The sequence below is a fragment of the Acanthisitta chloris genome, unplaced genomic scaffold, assembly GCF_000695815.1.
Source record: "Acanthisitta chloris isolate BGI_N310 unplaced genomic scaffold, ASM69581v1 scaffold384, whole genome shotgun sequence".
Lineage (NCBI taxonomy): Eukaryota > Metazoa > Chordata > Aves > Passeriformes > Acanthisittidae > Acanthisitta > Acanthisitta chloris.
Genome location: NW_008668507.1, coordinates 1 through 16,324, shown reverse-complemented (window position 1 = coordinate 16,324; position 16,324 = coordinate 1). Strand labels below are relative to the sequence as shown.

At 41.1% G+C, this 16,324-nt stretch overlaps 1 protein-coding gene across 1 annotated transcript in view; it reads right to left on the bottom strand.

Annotated features, from left to right (window-relative positions):
- Window positions 1-11,248, bottom strand: part of DNAJC3 (DnaJ (Hsp40) homolog, subfamily C, member 3) — a 23,980-nt gene extending 12,732 nt beyond the window's left edge. Inside the window, exons 1-4 of the mRNA XM_009072901.1 lie at window positions 11,098-11,248; window positions 10,744-10,854; window positions 7,313-7,437; window positions 6,180-6,254 (exon numbers count right to left, since the gene is read on the bottom strand). Coding sequence (XP_009071149.1) covers window positions 6,180-6,254; window positions 7,313-7,437; window positions 10,744-10,854; window positions 11,098-11,248 — 462 coding nt within the window. The remainder of the gene's footprint in view (window positions 1-6,179; window positions 6,255-7,312; window positions 7,438-10,743; window positions 10,855-11,097) is intronic.
- Window positions 11,249-16,324: the final 5,076 nt, after the last annotated feature.

Genomic DNA, 16,324 nt, shown 5'->3' with positions numbered 1-16,324 from the left:
CCTACACTGTCTTTCAGCGATAGGAGAGGAATGTGATCAAAGAGTTTTCTTCTTCATGGGCTGATTCCTAATGTAAGTCTCAAAAAGCTTTTCTTGGGGTTAGAACTCTGCCTATAAAGACTTGATGCTGTGCATCCACTGTCTCCCCAAAATCTGGAGCTTGTAGTAGAGGCAAATTTCTGCACCTGGAATTTTTAAAGTTCTAAGCCAACAACACTGTAAAATTCTGAACTCTTCAGTTCCAGCTGACTTGCTTGATTTCTCCCTCAATTTCTCAGCATTTTCTTCTTAAAAATTAAGAGCTTTTGCTATAGGTGAGCTTCACACTTCCATTTAAACTTATCTCACAATGACACTGCACTCCTCAGACACGTGGCATGTTTCCTGTAATTTACTTGGAGAGAACATCAGCGGAATATGAAAAGCAAAGATACAACCATGCAGACAAGTCCAATAGTAAAGAGTGAAACATCTTAGACAATTTCAGGTCGTACAAATTGTCCAGTTAATAAACAAAGCGAAACTTTTCAAACTAAACGATCTGTGCAGTACCTAGTTTCACTTCCTTCTATCGGTTGGACAATGGACCTGGCTAGAGTCCATGTTCAGGGAATACAAGCCTATCAACTTTTACTGTGTCCACATTCTTTATTTTGCTTTATGAATTGGTTAATCCACCAAGCTGCCGGTACTGTGTATTTGTGAGAGCTCCCACGAAGGTCAGCTCTGGCTCAGGCCTTCACACTGCACCAACAGATAGTGTCCCCCACCTACATCCAAATCAGTATTACTACACATACCAACCAACCACGGGCAACTGTCGCCTAATGCGTTTCACGTCAGCCGAGGCCTCCCCTAGACTGGAAGGCAATTTGCAGATGTGCAGAGCTCAGTCACTTGGTCTTGGCTGACACCTAGTGGAGCTGGAAGCTGTGCCTTCAGCTTCCCGATTAGAAGTCTTTATGCTTCCGAGGCAGACAGAACTGCATACTCAGGACACCAATTTAGAGTATTTATTGCAACAAACTGCAACTGTGAACATTACAGTCAGTCAAAGACTAGAATTTAAGAGACATATGATGACTTGGTTTTTTTCACACTTTCCAACAGACCAGGCAGGAGCTCTATTCTGGTTTTGTACCTCCTACAGAATTCAGCAACTGAAGAGCTTGTAATTTTCACTAGATCACAAGCAGAGTCACAGAATGCACTGTAAGGCATACTCATAGGGCTGCCAGGATTTGCAGTGCTTTAGTCACCTTTTCAGAAGGCCTTGCATCAACCAAAGTATGCCAATATTCCTTTTCAGTAAAAATCACACACCTACAGATAAAACAAACATTCCAAGGCTTTCATGGATTGAGGTCTTAGTCATGAGTGTTGATATGCCCACAGATCTGCCCTGTTGACTTCTATTGTTCAGAAACTACTAACCAAAACAGAAGGAACTTGATATTAAAGCATATGAACACTCAACCAAAGTTGTAGCAGAAAAATAAACACTACTCATATAGCATGAGCAACAACTTCCTCAAATCACCTAAGGACTTTGTGCTTAATCCCTGTACCATCTGGGGAACTTGGCCCGTGTAAAAGATTTCATCTGCTTGGTGCAGCCGCTGGCCAGAAGGAGAGGTTTCTAGAAATGTAGTATTGCTTAACATGTGACAGCATCAGCCTGAATCACCACCTCTATCCAAACCTCATGATTAACTTCAGCCAACAGGAAAGTACAGAGGAGGGGGAAAAAAAAAGGCAATCTAAAAATAACATGTGAAGGCTGGAGTCTTGAGAAGCTCTGCTCCCAAAAAGGAATACTGCATCCTTTCCAGCCAGGCATTCCCACCGCCTGCTCACACCAGCACTGCCTCACAAGACAGCCAGGGCTGATACACCACAGAGGGCAGGAACAGACAGAGAACCTTCTCTGCTTAGCAATCATTTGACTTTCAAGGTTAAAGGTGCTCACCATGGAACTTTCTCCACATAGTATGAAACTGTGTAGGAAAGAAAAACATACCCTCAAATTCTTTCCTTTCATGAGTATACACTAAAGGATAGTTTTACTGTTGTATGTAAATAGTGTCAGTGACTTTTTTAAGTGCTGCACAAAACTGTTGCTCTTACAAGCTGAGAAAATTGACCTGTTATCCTCCCCACCATTTAGATGAGCTGAATCTTCTTGCTCTTTCATAGAACCATCCATGTTGGAGCAGATCTCTAAGATTATCAAGTCCAACCATTAACCTTCCACTCTACTGTAACCCCTAAACCATATCCTCCAGCACCAGATCCTGATGCCTCTTAAACACTTCCAGGGATGGTTATTCCACCACCTCCCTGGGCAACCTATTCCAGTGCCTGATCACTCTAAGAGATGTCACTGGCCTTCTTGGCCACCTGTGCACACTGTTGGCTCATACTGAGCTGCTGTCAACCAGCACTCCCAAGTCCCTTTCTGATGCACAAGCCTCAAGCCACTCTTCCCCCAGCCTGTAATGCTGCATGGGCTGTTGTGTCCCAAGTGCAGGACCAGCACTTTGCCTTATTGAACCTCTTGCAGTTGTCCTCAGCTCATTGATCAAGTGGGTCCAGGTCCCTCTGTAGAGATTTCCTACCCTCAGGCAGATCAACAGTCCTACCCAACTTGGTGTTGTCTGCAAATTTACTGAGAGTGCACTCAGTCCCCATGTCCAGATCATCAGTAAAGATGTTGAACAGGATTGGTCCCAATACTGAGCCCTGGGGAACACCACTAGTGACTGGCCACCAAATGGATTTAGGTTCGTTATCCCCAACACTCTGGGGCAGGCCAGCCAGTCAGTTTGTTACCCATCGAAGAGTCCTCCCATGCAAGCCATGAGCAGCCACTTTGTCTACAAGTATGCTGAGGGAGACAGTGTCAAATGCCTTGCTGAAATCCACTGAAATTACCTTCTCTCCCTCAGAAATAACTGCATCTCCCAAACTGCTGAGATATCTTTCAAAGAGCACGAGCCCAAGAGAAGGGACGGGAAATAAAAAATATAAAGCTTTTCAGAGTTCCCACTGGGATTCAACAGTCTTCTGGAATATCCTAGGAGAAAACAGTGTTTTACAGATAACTCACTATACCAGACACCTTGTAGTTTCTGTAGGCACAGAAAGCAGCACTGGGGACACTTACTCTTACTCCAAGTGTCATATAGGGAATTACAAACCATCTCACTCCTACATGTCTGTACTTTGAGTAGTCCAAGTAAAATTACTTTCCTTAGTTTCCACACTCTGACCTGGTTTCTCCAACTTGAAAGTGGGGAATATTTTAAAATTTGACATACTACTCCCTTTAAGTCAACACCTGACCAAACAATTCACTGTGTGAAATCACAAGAGATAAAACATCCACTGTCATTAAAGGGCATGCAACCTACTTCAAAGGCAGCTGGCATTGCCCAAAGAAAGCCCATCCCATTTACATAACTATTCTCTCAGAAAAAAAATATTAGAATTGAAGATAAAAACTCTCACATTTAACACCCTTCAAATCTATTCCGTAAGGATACAACATCCCAAGAACCACCTATTCTAGGTAATGTCCTGAAACACTACACAGCAATGAAAGCAGATTATTTTTCTTCAAATTAAGACTTCCCTTTCAGTGAAAGAGGATGGATGGGGTTTGTTTTGGGTTTTTATATACAGTATTTCCACCCCATCTTTCCAGGACACCCAGCTTCTGCAAACTCCAATATATGCCCAGGTTGCCACGTGCCTACTGACTTAGCCCCTGCACACTACCAATGCAAGATGGCCCAAGTACATCTCCCATTCAGCTTCAGACGTGGACACCAAAGCTCACTGATGTGCTACATGCTTACCCAGAATGAGAGCACCAGCCAACAAAGTGAGAGGCTAGAGGGCTACAGTTACTCAGTAAGAAGCAGAATCATAGATTATATGCTGTGTTCATATGTAAAACATGCTAATTTAGTTAGCCAAGTCTACAACTAAACTCCAGCCTAAAAACTATTGAGCTTCCACTGCCATTTCTTTCCATCATATCTGTCTTAGTAGTAAAAGGAATTTTCATTTCAAGGTACAACTTAACTCCTTCTGGCTTCATGACCACTGACTTAAAATACAAGACTCCTACTGCTCTTGGTAGCAAAGAGAGGGTCTGGATGAAAGTTTTGAAATCATTTTGAAAGCTATTCAATACTTAACAGCCTTCCTCCTTCTCTCCTCCCCTTTCATTTGCAAAAAAAATCCCAACAAAACCCAAAGAACCACAGAAGGTTGATACATTTCACAGTATTGTGACTTTCTCTCATCCTGACACTAAATGCAACTTCGTAATTGAATGGAAACATACTGACAGAGCATGCTAGGAATTTCAGACACGCAGAGAACTGGGAGAATAATCTGGAAAAATTAGAACAAAACACAGGAAATCTCTCACAGAAGTATGTATTCTACTTAAAAGATCCAAGATATGTAGCATAACTTAATTCCCTCCCCATATGAATAAATTAACCATAACAAATAATTACTTTAATATTGGCTCATTTTGCTTGACTACACTGTACTTAACTTAAAATTGTGCCCTTCAAAACAGACTGCTTGGCACTTCTCTAAGCACACAGGCAACACTGTTCACAGAACCAAGGAAACTGGAAGATTGAGGACCAATACGGTACCTTCTCCTAAGTCAGCTTCTGAGAAGGAACTCCATTCCACATCAGATTTAAAGCCTGAACAAGGACTAAAACTATTTGACTGACCAAAGGCAGCAATTTACATTTTTGCAGCTGGTTTGGCAAAAGAGAAATCTACTTGACAGTTGACTGGAAAAGCATTTCCATGTGAAGCATTAAGCAATACTTCAGGAAACAGTAACTGCAAAGAGATGCACACACACTCACAATCAACACTGATATCCCATAATTGCTATTGCAGCAACTGTGTCCTCAGTTAATCAGAGCTGAACAACACTGTCCCACAGTTGGGAACAGCAGTGCTGCGCTGCTATCAGACATACAACTGTAGACCACACACTCCTAAGAAACTTACTGAGAAAGTAGCAGCAGCCAGAGGAGCCATCGCTACAGGAATTTCAGAATAGGTTACTGCAGCTCTGCTACCAACACAAAGACTGCCTGGTGCATTTATACCTGTGAGAGCCACTGCTCCCAACTGCCCCACAGGGCATATGGCACAACCACTCTGGCTCTGTCATCCACACTCACTAGTAAGATTTGGAATAAACATCTGCAATCTGCAGCACACAACTGCCTTCTCCATCACACTCTGCAAAGAAAGCCAACAAGATAGTCTCAGTTATACCCACAAATACTGTTAATTTTGTCATAAGGGACATGCAAGCTGTTCAAGCTAGCAACTCTTGAAGAGTAAGCAGGAGCATGACTCAATTGTGCAGTAGAAAGAGAATCAAGTTCCATATTCTCTGAGGACTTTTCTTCTGGGGTTAGATCAGTTTACTTTTGCAGCATAGGGCTGAAATGCACAAAATACCCATCAAAACTAAAAAGAGCCTAAGTGAGTTTTAGGTGGGTAATGGCCAGCTATGTATGTATGGAAACTCCAGACACTTCCTGATCACGAAGAGAAAGTATTGTCAACACATTTGTGAAAGAATGAGAACTCCTCTGCAGACCAGAAGCCAGGCAGAGACATGCCACTGAAATCCACTGCTTTAACAGCTCAGTGACTAAATTAAGAGCCCACAACTCTGCCATTAGTGGAGAGATAGGAACCTATTATAGGCTGATCCATAAGGTCCCTAGTGATTTCCCAGGGTGACCTGAATATAGTGATATAAATCAGGGCTCAATTATGTACTTGGAGTTCCATGTCACTTATTTCTTTCTGAATGAAGATTGCTCCCTAGTATAGCTGTCATCAGGCAGAGATCATGAAGCGTTAGGCACACACAAAAAAGACTTTTCCAAGTGCCATGCTGTTTCAGGCAACACCCAATTCCATCTTCATGACTACACTGCAACTCTATTTGCCATTTATTCATACAAGGTAGCTACAACACCTTTAAAGAACTGGAAAAAAATTCAGGCATACACACCATATACTCTAGAGCATCAGAGTTGAGCTGTGACCTTGGCTCAGAACCGAACCTTAATAAGTGATATAGTTATATAGTTCAGCTTGGGCCTTCCACTTACCACGTTTTTAAAGTCATCCTCTGCTTCATCAAATTTTCCTTGCTTGAGCAGTAAGTGTCCTCTCTGCAATCTTGCCTGAAATGAACATAAGAATTACTTTTGATTTACCGTGAATTCAGCAAAGTAGGAACACAAGCTTCAGTTTCCTTCAGCAGAAAAATGTAAGTTTCATTTTAGCACAGCTAAAGCTAAAACAGTGATCACAACACCCAATCTTTGTCTTCTAGATTTAACAGTGGTCTTATAAGGCCTTTTTAATGGTAAAGGATTGCTCTGCACCAGAACTGAGGGACAAAAGGCAGTCATAGTTTTTATGAGCAGCTGCAACTCATGGAAAGAACTGATTTGAAGAGCTGCACAAACCAAAGTGAGTGTTTACCTTACACCACCTTCCTGATTAGAACTGCTTAGAGATAAATAGCAGAAACAATGAACAATTCCCACACTTAATTCTTCCACTAACCTCTCAGAATAATAAAAGCTATGTAAAAAGAAAGTTACTGCTTTAGAAGATTGATTTATGATAAGAATATCATCATACAACAATGGATTGAACATTTGCTCCTTCATTTTAAACTATACAGGACATGTCACTGCCCACAGACAAGGGAAACTCTAGCATCAGTCTCCAGCTAGTGCGGAAGTCTCCACATATAGTACACAGAAGTGAGAAAGGGGTAAGCAAATCACAACTTGCAACCATCCCATGGCAAAGCAGTGAGATTAGGACAGTTCCTGTGGAGAAGAGATGCCTCAAATCAAATGCTGATTTACAGAGAAAAAAATCCAGATGTATCTGTGTGCTCTGCTCTCCCTGCCCCAGATGGCACAGCCTTGGTGACCAAGAGAGGAATAACCACAAGGGAGAGAGGGAAAGTGTTTAGCGTAAATCCATGAAGAACATGAACTTAATAAAGCCCTAAGTTGTTTGAATAACTGGCTAGACTATATCCAGCACAGTTCCAAATTAAAGCACATACACCACTGCTACTATTTTATCGTATTAAAAGCCTTCTGAGTGATAATTGTGTGCTCTATTCCTGTTGAGTAAAATCTGAAAAAAACAAAAACCCAGCCTTACTTTAAGCAGGTTTTTTACGCTTGAGCAAATCTTCAATTCCAGCAATACTTACTGATGTGAAGTCCTGCTTTAATTCAACCACTTTACTTAAATCACGAATTGCTGCTTTAGATTTGCCCATGGCTAAATACACTGTAGCTCTTCTATAATAAGCAATGTAGTTGTCAGAGTCTCCATCTGCAAATGAACAAAGAATAATCAGAATACTATCCCAAAGCAACTGAAACTTTGGGTGCACCAGAGCTGTAATGACAAAATACATGACCTGGCTTGTAAGCCACTGGGAGCAATAGTATTTATTAAGAAGACATAACATTTCTAACAGTATCCAAGCAGTATTTCTATGCAGTTTGAATATTTAACAATAAGGATTACAGAAAAACAGCAAATGCCAAAGAATTAAGAGTACTGAAAGGGAAATATATACATGTTCTTCAGCTCTGTACAGAACAGCCACTACATACCAACCCTCTACTCCAACTGCAGGCCTACATTCGAAAGCATGTCAATTTCCCATCCCAGTCCCCACCCACCATAGAGGATGCAAGCAAGTAATCCCAAAATGACCAATATGTTAGTCCAATGTCATCACAAACTCTTCATATCAAGCATTGAAAGAGCAGCATCTTCTTTCTTTAGTACTAAAGTGGGCATCAACACCCGCTCTCAAGAGCAGACAAATGCACGTATGTGCTGGTTTGGGCTGAATTGGAATTAACTTTCTTCACAGTGGCTAGTATGGGGCTATGTTTAGGATTTGTGCAAAACACAGAGTTGATAATGCAGAGATGTTTTTGTTGCTGCTGAGCAGAGCTTACAAATAGCCAAGGCCTTTACTGCTCCCCGTACTGCCACGTGGGCAAGGAAGTTGGGGATGCATGGGAGACTGGGAGGAGACACAGCTGGGACAGGTGACCCAAACTGACCAAAGGGATATTCCATACCACATGACATCATGCTCAGTATATAAGGGGGGAGGAAGAAGGAGGAAGGGGGAACATCTGGAGCGATGACGTTTGTCTTCCCAAGGAACTGTTATGCATGATGGGCCCTGCTCTCCTGGAGATAGCTAAACACCTCCTGCCTGTGGGAAGCAGCGTATTAATTCCTTGTTTTGCTTTGCTTGTGTGTGCAGCTTTTGCTTTCCCTATTAAACTGCCTTTATCTCAACCCATGAGTTTTTCTAGCTTTTACCCTTCTGATTCTCTCCCCCATCCCGTTGGTGGGGGAGTGTGCGAACGGCTGCATCGTGCTTGGTTGCTGGCTGGGGTTAAACCACGACAACATATATTAGTAAAACCTGAAGGTTAACTTCAGGGCCCATCTGCACCCTTTCTCTATGATGTGCTGGCTGTGGGAAATGGGCTGTGGGGAGGTGGTGGATTCATCATCCCTGGAGGCTTTCAAGATGAGACTGGATGTGGCACTTAGTGTCATGGTCTAGTAATGATGGTAGGGTTGGACTCGATCTTTGAGGTCTCTTCCAACCCGGTTGATTCTATAATTCTATGATTCTATAAAATGCTAATCTCCAGGGCTGAAATTTAACAATTACTCCCATGCTGTATGTCACCTTGCATGTCAGCATTATGGACACTGAATACAATCAAATGTTACTACCCTCCAAAATAAAGGAAGTATTAAGTCCTACCACATACACCTAAATGTGTAGGGTAGGTAGAAATCAACAGCTGAAATTAAGGAACTTTATTAATACACAAAGGATGAGAGGTAAGAACTAACACAGAAAGCATATCCCAGCACCAGATGATTATCTGACAGTCAGAATAGGGTTTTGCCTCAGTATCCCAGTAATAGTAATGAACAGCAATTGGTACTTAACCAGAAAGAAGACATAAGCCATCGACTTGATGGGACTTAGGAAGGAGTTTAAAGCCTAACTGAAGATATATAATATGGGCAGTAGCTTTCTTCTATTTTAGATGTATGCAAAAAACAAAAATAGGCTGACTGAGGCAAGACAACAGGATCTATTTACCTCACAGTCTACAACAATGCAGTACAGGCAAAAAAGAATTCCTTTCTGTTCTACAAGCACAGTTGGCAAATCATGCTTAAAATCTTTTCAAAAAGGCAAAATACAATGAAGAAAAAGAAGTCTGATGAAAATTAGGTGATCAGGCTCAAAGCAGCATCCAATTAGGAATCCCATCAAGGTCACAACTGAGGTGGTCACACCACAGTTTACAAGCTGCTCAGGCACAGCTGGCAAAGCAGAGGGTTTCACCCATGCAGGCACCTCATGGCTCATCCCACCTCACACCACTGCTGCCTCTGCACCACCACCACCAGCTGTATGGCCACAGACCGAGATGGACCTCTCACCAAATCCAAGCTAAAGCTTGCCAGCCCATGATAAAGGAGCAAATCAGGCTGTAACACTACCTCTGCTCAGATCCCACGGAAACGCTCTGGCAGCAACACACAAACAAAAGGAGTAACAGACCTGCCTCTCGATGGAATGAGGAGCTTTCATAACACAGAAAAAAAAGGAAGCTGCCCCCTCCACTTCCTTTACATAAGGAAAGTGGATACTGGAGAACACAGAAAATATTAATAGCTCAGAGTTAATAGATATTTCATGTATGCATTACTATTAGACCCAGGCATAGTCAAGTCTCAACAGTATTACTCATCAATGTGTAACATGCTGGTAATATTCTTCTCAGAGAGAAAATGATGCACTTGTACACATCATAGCAAAGTCCAGCAACTTACAAAAAAACCACCATGCAATTAGGTAATTGCAGCGTTACTGGACACTGCTCGTTACTGATGCTGTCTCTGTACTTCAATTAAAGGCTTTTAATCAGCAAAGTTCCTTTAACATTCTTAAAAGCAAACATTTAACTTCTCAGTTTGTTGAAAATGTAGAACACCAAACAAGAACTAACTCACTAGTTGAGTACATGAGAGGGACAATTAGTATACTCTTCACTACCAGTTCAGTATCTCAAACTTGCAGCAGGAGTGTCACCAAGATATTACCCACTTCAATATCTCATTAAGAAAAACAACAAAAGAGAAAGAGAGAATCTTTGAAAGGTTGATTTTTTTTACTGGAGAGAAGAAAACACAGATAAAGCCAACCTTTCAAAGACATACTTTGAAAAAATTCATAAAGATGAAGCTTGATCTTGATGGGATTAGATACAGGGAATACCTCACCAAATGACACCAGAGTCAACTGCAATTCCTTTCAATACAACCAGCTTGCAGAACAGCAGTGATTTAGTGTTTACCTATCATGTAATTAATTTTTCTTTTATCAAAACCAAAGCACAAGTATTCTACTGCATCTCTGTTGGCTCTTGTCCAAACTGATGCATAAAGGTGCCCCAACTTCTGTAACCCACAGAATGCAATTTGCAAGGAAGCAGGATACTTAATAAAGCAAACAGCAGGGGAAAAAAAAACCACCCAAAGGTATTTCAGTGCAAGTCATTTCCCTGAGATACATACCTATAGCTGCATGGAAGTGAGACAAAGCATCTGCTAGCTGTCCAGCAGCCAATAATTTCTTTCCCATTTCAAGCTGTTTTTCTACTTCTGCATTTATTCCACACTCAGCTCCTTAAAGAAAAAGAAGATGGAGGTTGTGAATGATCAGTTTGATTATACCACACACACAGAGTGATGATCACGTAACAAAGGTTTTGATACACAGGCAGAAGCCATGCCTTCCTATGCCAAAACACCCTGCAGCCCAACAAGCACACAGCACGGCCCAAGAAGGATGTGTCAAAGTAAAGCACTGCATTGTGACAAGGCACCAAATCTGCATTTCTACTCCTGCCTACACATTCAGTAACATACTTTTGCACATCAAGATACATACATCAACCATAAAAGCAGTTTGACCCACTGCATTTCTAAGTGGGCTTTCAATTTCAGAAGGATCTAGAAAAGCACTCCCAACACACAACCAGCAAACATACAAAGGCTTTAAGCCGAATTTCACGACCATGATGGTAACTAAGTACACAGCTGAGAACTGTTAGCTGCTTAGAGACAGGCTTCTCATCTACTGTACTTTTGCCTTCCCATCTCCAAGGCAAACTTCTTCCAGAGCACAGGTTCTGACACGAACAATTAGCATTCTTGGTCCCTTTCCATTTAACCAGTGGTATGAAGGCCATGCTGTGGTGGCAAGTCTTAGAAGTGACAGTTTTAGTTTAAAGCTAATAAATTGCTGCTGCTCGACCAACGGGGAAAGACTATTGTTGAGAAGAAATGAGCATCTGAGTGCAGTCCATGCATTTGTATTGCTTCCAGCATTCTTCAAATCAGGGCAGAATTTCAATACGAACTACCACCAGTTTATGACTATTAAAAACTTCACACATAAACACTATAAACTTTCACGCTATAAACTTTGACTAAGAGAATACCCTATGCCTAAATTTAAGCAAGGTAATATACTGAAATCCTGAATAAGCATATTACATTAAAAACCAATGATTCATAATTCATTTCACTCAGGTTTTGTATTGAGCTAACTCAGGCAGATGCTGAACTAATTTTAAACACAAAAATGCAGCAGCACTTTGAAGCGGTTTCTTAGAGTCTGGATAAAAATGTTACACTACACTGACTGAAGGAAAAGTGTATCCAAACTCCTCACACTAAAAGGTGATTAAACCACAGGTATTTGTAATGGAAGAACAGTAATTTCTGATCACCAAGTCATCAAAATCTTTGACCCAGGAGCTCTCAAGGCCTGGGATCTTAATTTCTTTCCCACTCCTTAATACAGCTCATAATTGATTTAATTCCACATAATAAGAAAATCATTGAGCTGTCTGTACTAAAATGAACAAAATACCCCCTGCATCCATTAGAGAAAGCTCTACCTACTACTAGCTTGATAAAAATTCAGCAAACTGGATTCAAGAGCTTCAATTTAATTTTTTGTTTTACAACAGTGACCACAAACAAATTCCTTTATTTAATGAATGGAAATTACTTTATGAAATAAGCCCAAAATTTCCAGTGAATATTTTTTTTGTTTAAGTAGATGAAGTTAAAAGAGTAATTACTTATCACACAGACAATTTGAGGATGTTGTTAAATGATGCATTTTAAAATGAACTCTAGGAATGTAAATAATCACTTCTAGGTATTCTAGCTGTGAGCACAGTATCAGTAGCTCCACTGAGAGTGGACAGTAATTGTGGGGGCTTTTTTTTCACACACAGTATTCCATTTCCAGGTAGCTTGTATGCGAATGTCCAATTTTCAGGAAAAAAGAAAGGACATTATTCCTTGCCCATTTTGCTTCTCCCCTATCTTAAAGCCTTGATCATCAAGTAGTCCAATACCCTCTAACATGACAAAGCAAGCATTTGAGATGGAAAAAAAAAAAAACCCAACCAAACCCCACACAACAAAAAAACCCTCAAAACTGGCAAACCAATTTTGCCACAAATTCCTCTGGCTTTGGAAGCATTGCAACAAATCAGGTATCAAACCACAAACAGATTAAAGTATTTAACATGAGCTCACACCAACTAAAAGTTTTCCTGTCTCTCCCCACTTCGGAATATCTGAACTCTTTCAAAACTTGTCAGTTTGGAATGGTATCCTACAGTGGGCTGTAAATTACTCTCTGATGAACTTTCCATCCACCTAAACATGGCACTCAATTTCCACAGAGTCTCAAAGCGTATGAAGGAAATGTCCTTGTTTCACATTTAGTCATGTCAGGATAGCTCCAAGAATACATTTTTCCTCAATAAGCTGTACCTGCACGATTTGGTGTCTTTCAAACACGTTATGTTCGGTACAGTTTTACAGTTACATAATGCTTTAGTCAGGACAGTCATCCTTTTTCCTTGAGAATACTGAATATAATCAAGGAAATGAGAAAGGCCACCACCCATAGTAAAAAGTAAGAAAGAAAATCAGGAGCAACGCAGATAAATAAAGAAGGCAAACTGTGAAGAAGGACTGTAGGCTCCCTGTAGAACAAGATGAATTTTACATCAAACCATACATTAAACCTTGGCTCTGCAAGTTGCTGAACACCATAAATTGATGCAGCAATCTCCAGCAGCAGCCTGTGTCATCAGCCTAAGCATGATGGAAAGTGACATTTACCACAACTACTCAGGAACACTGTACACCGACCTGATACTTGGGCTGTTTATTCATAGAAATCTATTGCTTATTCATTTCCTGGCTACAGGCAAACGGGTGTTCTAAATAAACCACTCCACAGACCTCTGAAAACTGTTAACCTAAGCACAGGAGTCCAAGGACTTCAATTCTGTGCAACCTCTTCAGGTACCTCTTCACTCTTTGGTTTGGGAATGACTGTAAGAACTCAAGTTCAGCCAGAGGAAAACCAAAACACCTCTTCGAGCTGTTTCCAACAGATAGACAGCCACTGGTGAGCTGGATACCAAGGGCCCGGCTGAAGAAGCTTTGTATGCTCCAGCAAGAAATTAAATTTACAACAGAAATATGCAAACATATTATTTATTTTTAAAACGTCCAAATATTTTAATTTTAATATAAATTCTAAAGCCTGCCTAATTGCTATCTATACACCATGGGCCTCAGATGCACACACAGGAGTCTCAGCTGCCAAACTGAGTCAGGTACTCTGGGTAAATTCAGAGCTTGTAGTCCTGGCACTGATACAAGAATTGAAGAGTCAAAAAAAACCCCAACAAACACATAAAAAAGCCCCAAACACACACAAACCCCTGAACTACTCCCAGATAACTGGTACCAGCCCTGACAACTCAAGGGACGATAAGAGAAGATAAGCAGGTACAGCTAACCTGTTTTTCCAGTTAAATACACTTACTTCAAACAAATTATAAGTTCCTGGTAGGAATTTTGTTTTATTAGTATAATTGGTGCTAATATGTAGGTACCTCAGGAGACATGAACGTCAACTATACCTTCATACAATGAGTCATATCCAGAGTGCAAGAATCTAAAGAAGGCACTTCAACATGAAAACAGTTGCCAGATGTTACACTGTCTACACACTCCTTTTTCCCCACCCTGCAGAACTTCCACCTACTTTTTTTTTAAACCTGGTTCCCAAACTGAAGGAGAATGAAAATAAACAGAATTAGTTCCTACTGTGTACCAGAAACAGAGTTGTTTCAAAGACAAAGAAGCAGCATGAATGTCACTAATCTGAATTACCCTGATCTAAACCATCTTTTTCTTACATAGTGTTTAATGATTGTCTTATCTTGTCATAGGAGTGGGAGATCCTGCTTTTGTGATCCTTTTTTTGGTCAGAGCAGCCTTGTGTTTAGCGTAATGAGTCTTAAGTTCACTGTTATTTCTAAACAGGGTTTTGCTTCGCTTTATGCATATTTGCAAACACATGACACTGAACAAAGTATGATGTGGCCAAGTAACCACAGTTTCAGAAGCAGTAACTTCATTCACAAGGCGCCTCAAAACTCCACATGGTTGAGCCATGTGGAACTTCCACTCGTCAAGTTTTTACTCACTCCATTTGCAAAGAAAGGTAGTGAATAAACTCAGCCAAGCCTGGCAACAGAAAGCCACACCTCACACCCAATATCCTTTGCTATCTAGGGCAAGAAAAAAACCAAAAGGGCTCCCAACAACTTAAGTAGTGGTCTGACAGTAATGACCTGAGCGCTGTGTGCTCAGAGCCCGTTTTTTGTTTCCCATATTACATTCCTTTCTTCTGCTACCAGAAAGGAGAGGGGGGAAATGAACAACGCTCCTCTATCCTCCTCAATTGCTTCATTTTGTGGTGATTAGTGTGGACAAATAGCCATAAAGAATGAAGAGAGGACCTGTGTCAAATGGGAGCTTATTCAGGACAAGCTGGGGTGTTTGAAGAGGTGGAATTCAGGGAGCACAACAGCAACCTGCCACTATCACCAAATGTTCAAGAACCTTTCTACTGAGTGCATTTCCCAGCCAGATAAAAATAGTATTCATAGATATCAACTGTAAGATACAAAGTTAATACAGAATGACTCTTCAGAAAGTCATGAATCAGATGACACAAGGCTGACTTGTGCTATCAAGAGAGCAAGATTCAGATTTAAATGTGAAAATGAACATATTTGAGTCCAAAGACCAGTAATATTGGAGGGGGGCACAGAGTCCAGACACCTAGATAACATAACCCCCCCTTAATTCCCTAACTACATACTGTGGAAAATGAACTAATGAATTAACAGGTCCAGTAAAGAAGATCCAGAGCCAGCACTTTTCACTCTATTACTGTACTCTACATCTTTATTAACTTAAGAAAATATTCCCCAAGTTAGGAAATGTGGCTTTGGTAAGTCCAAATAGCCATTAAACCATATATTTGAAATAGACTGGCAACTCTAAATTAAAAATTCTCACAGCAGGAGCACCACTGTTGCAATCCCAGGGGGTGAAAAAAGCATACTTTGACCAAAATTATTATTTTTCTTCTAGCACTACTAAAATCCATATAAAAACAAGGCAATTGGACACCACAGTATGTAGCCTTATACTACAGAATGTCTCTGCCACACCATGTGCCTGTTGCCACCTGAACTATTTGTTAATTTAGCATATCAACCGAATTCCTAACGCCAACCCACGTCAGCCTTAAGCCTACAGACTTATTCTGACTACTGACAGCATCAGTGCCACTGCCAATCCAGGAATGTCACTCTGATGGAACTCTGACTGCACACACCATTGTATAAGTGAGTCAGAACCTCAACAGGAGCCTGGGAATAAAAGCCTGGCTTCACAGGTGTTGCTGACAGTGTACCCTGAAAGCAAACAAACTGCAGATAAGCTGAACTTCAAATAGTAAATGTGAGAGGGGAAGGGGGAAAAAAAAAAGAGAACAACAGAAACCATAACAACAAAACACGACTGCCAATATCCTCAGCGAACCTGTATGTGTGGCACTAATAACGTCTGTGGCTGGGGAGGACGACTGAAAAGCCTTTGAACTTGGCAACTACGCGAAATCCACAGGAAAGAGAGAACGCCAAGGAGAGCAGGGACGCGGCCCACGCCGTCACACGGCCACACTCGGGGACACGCC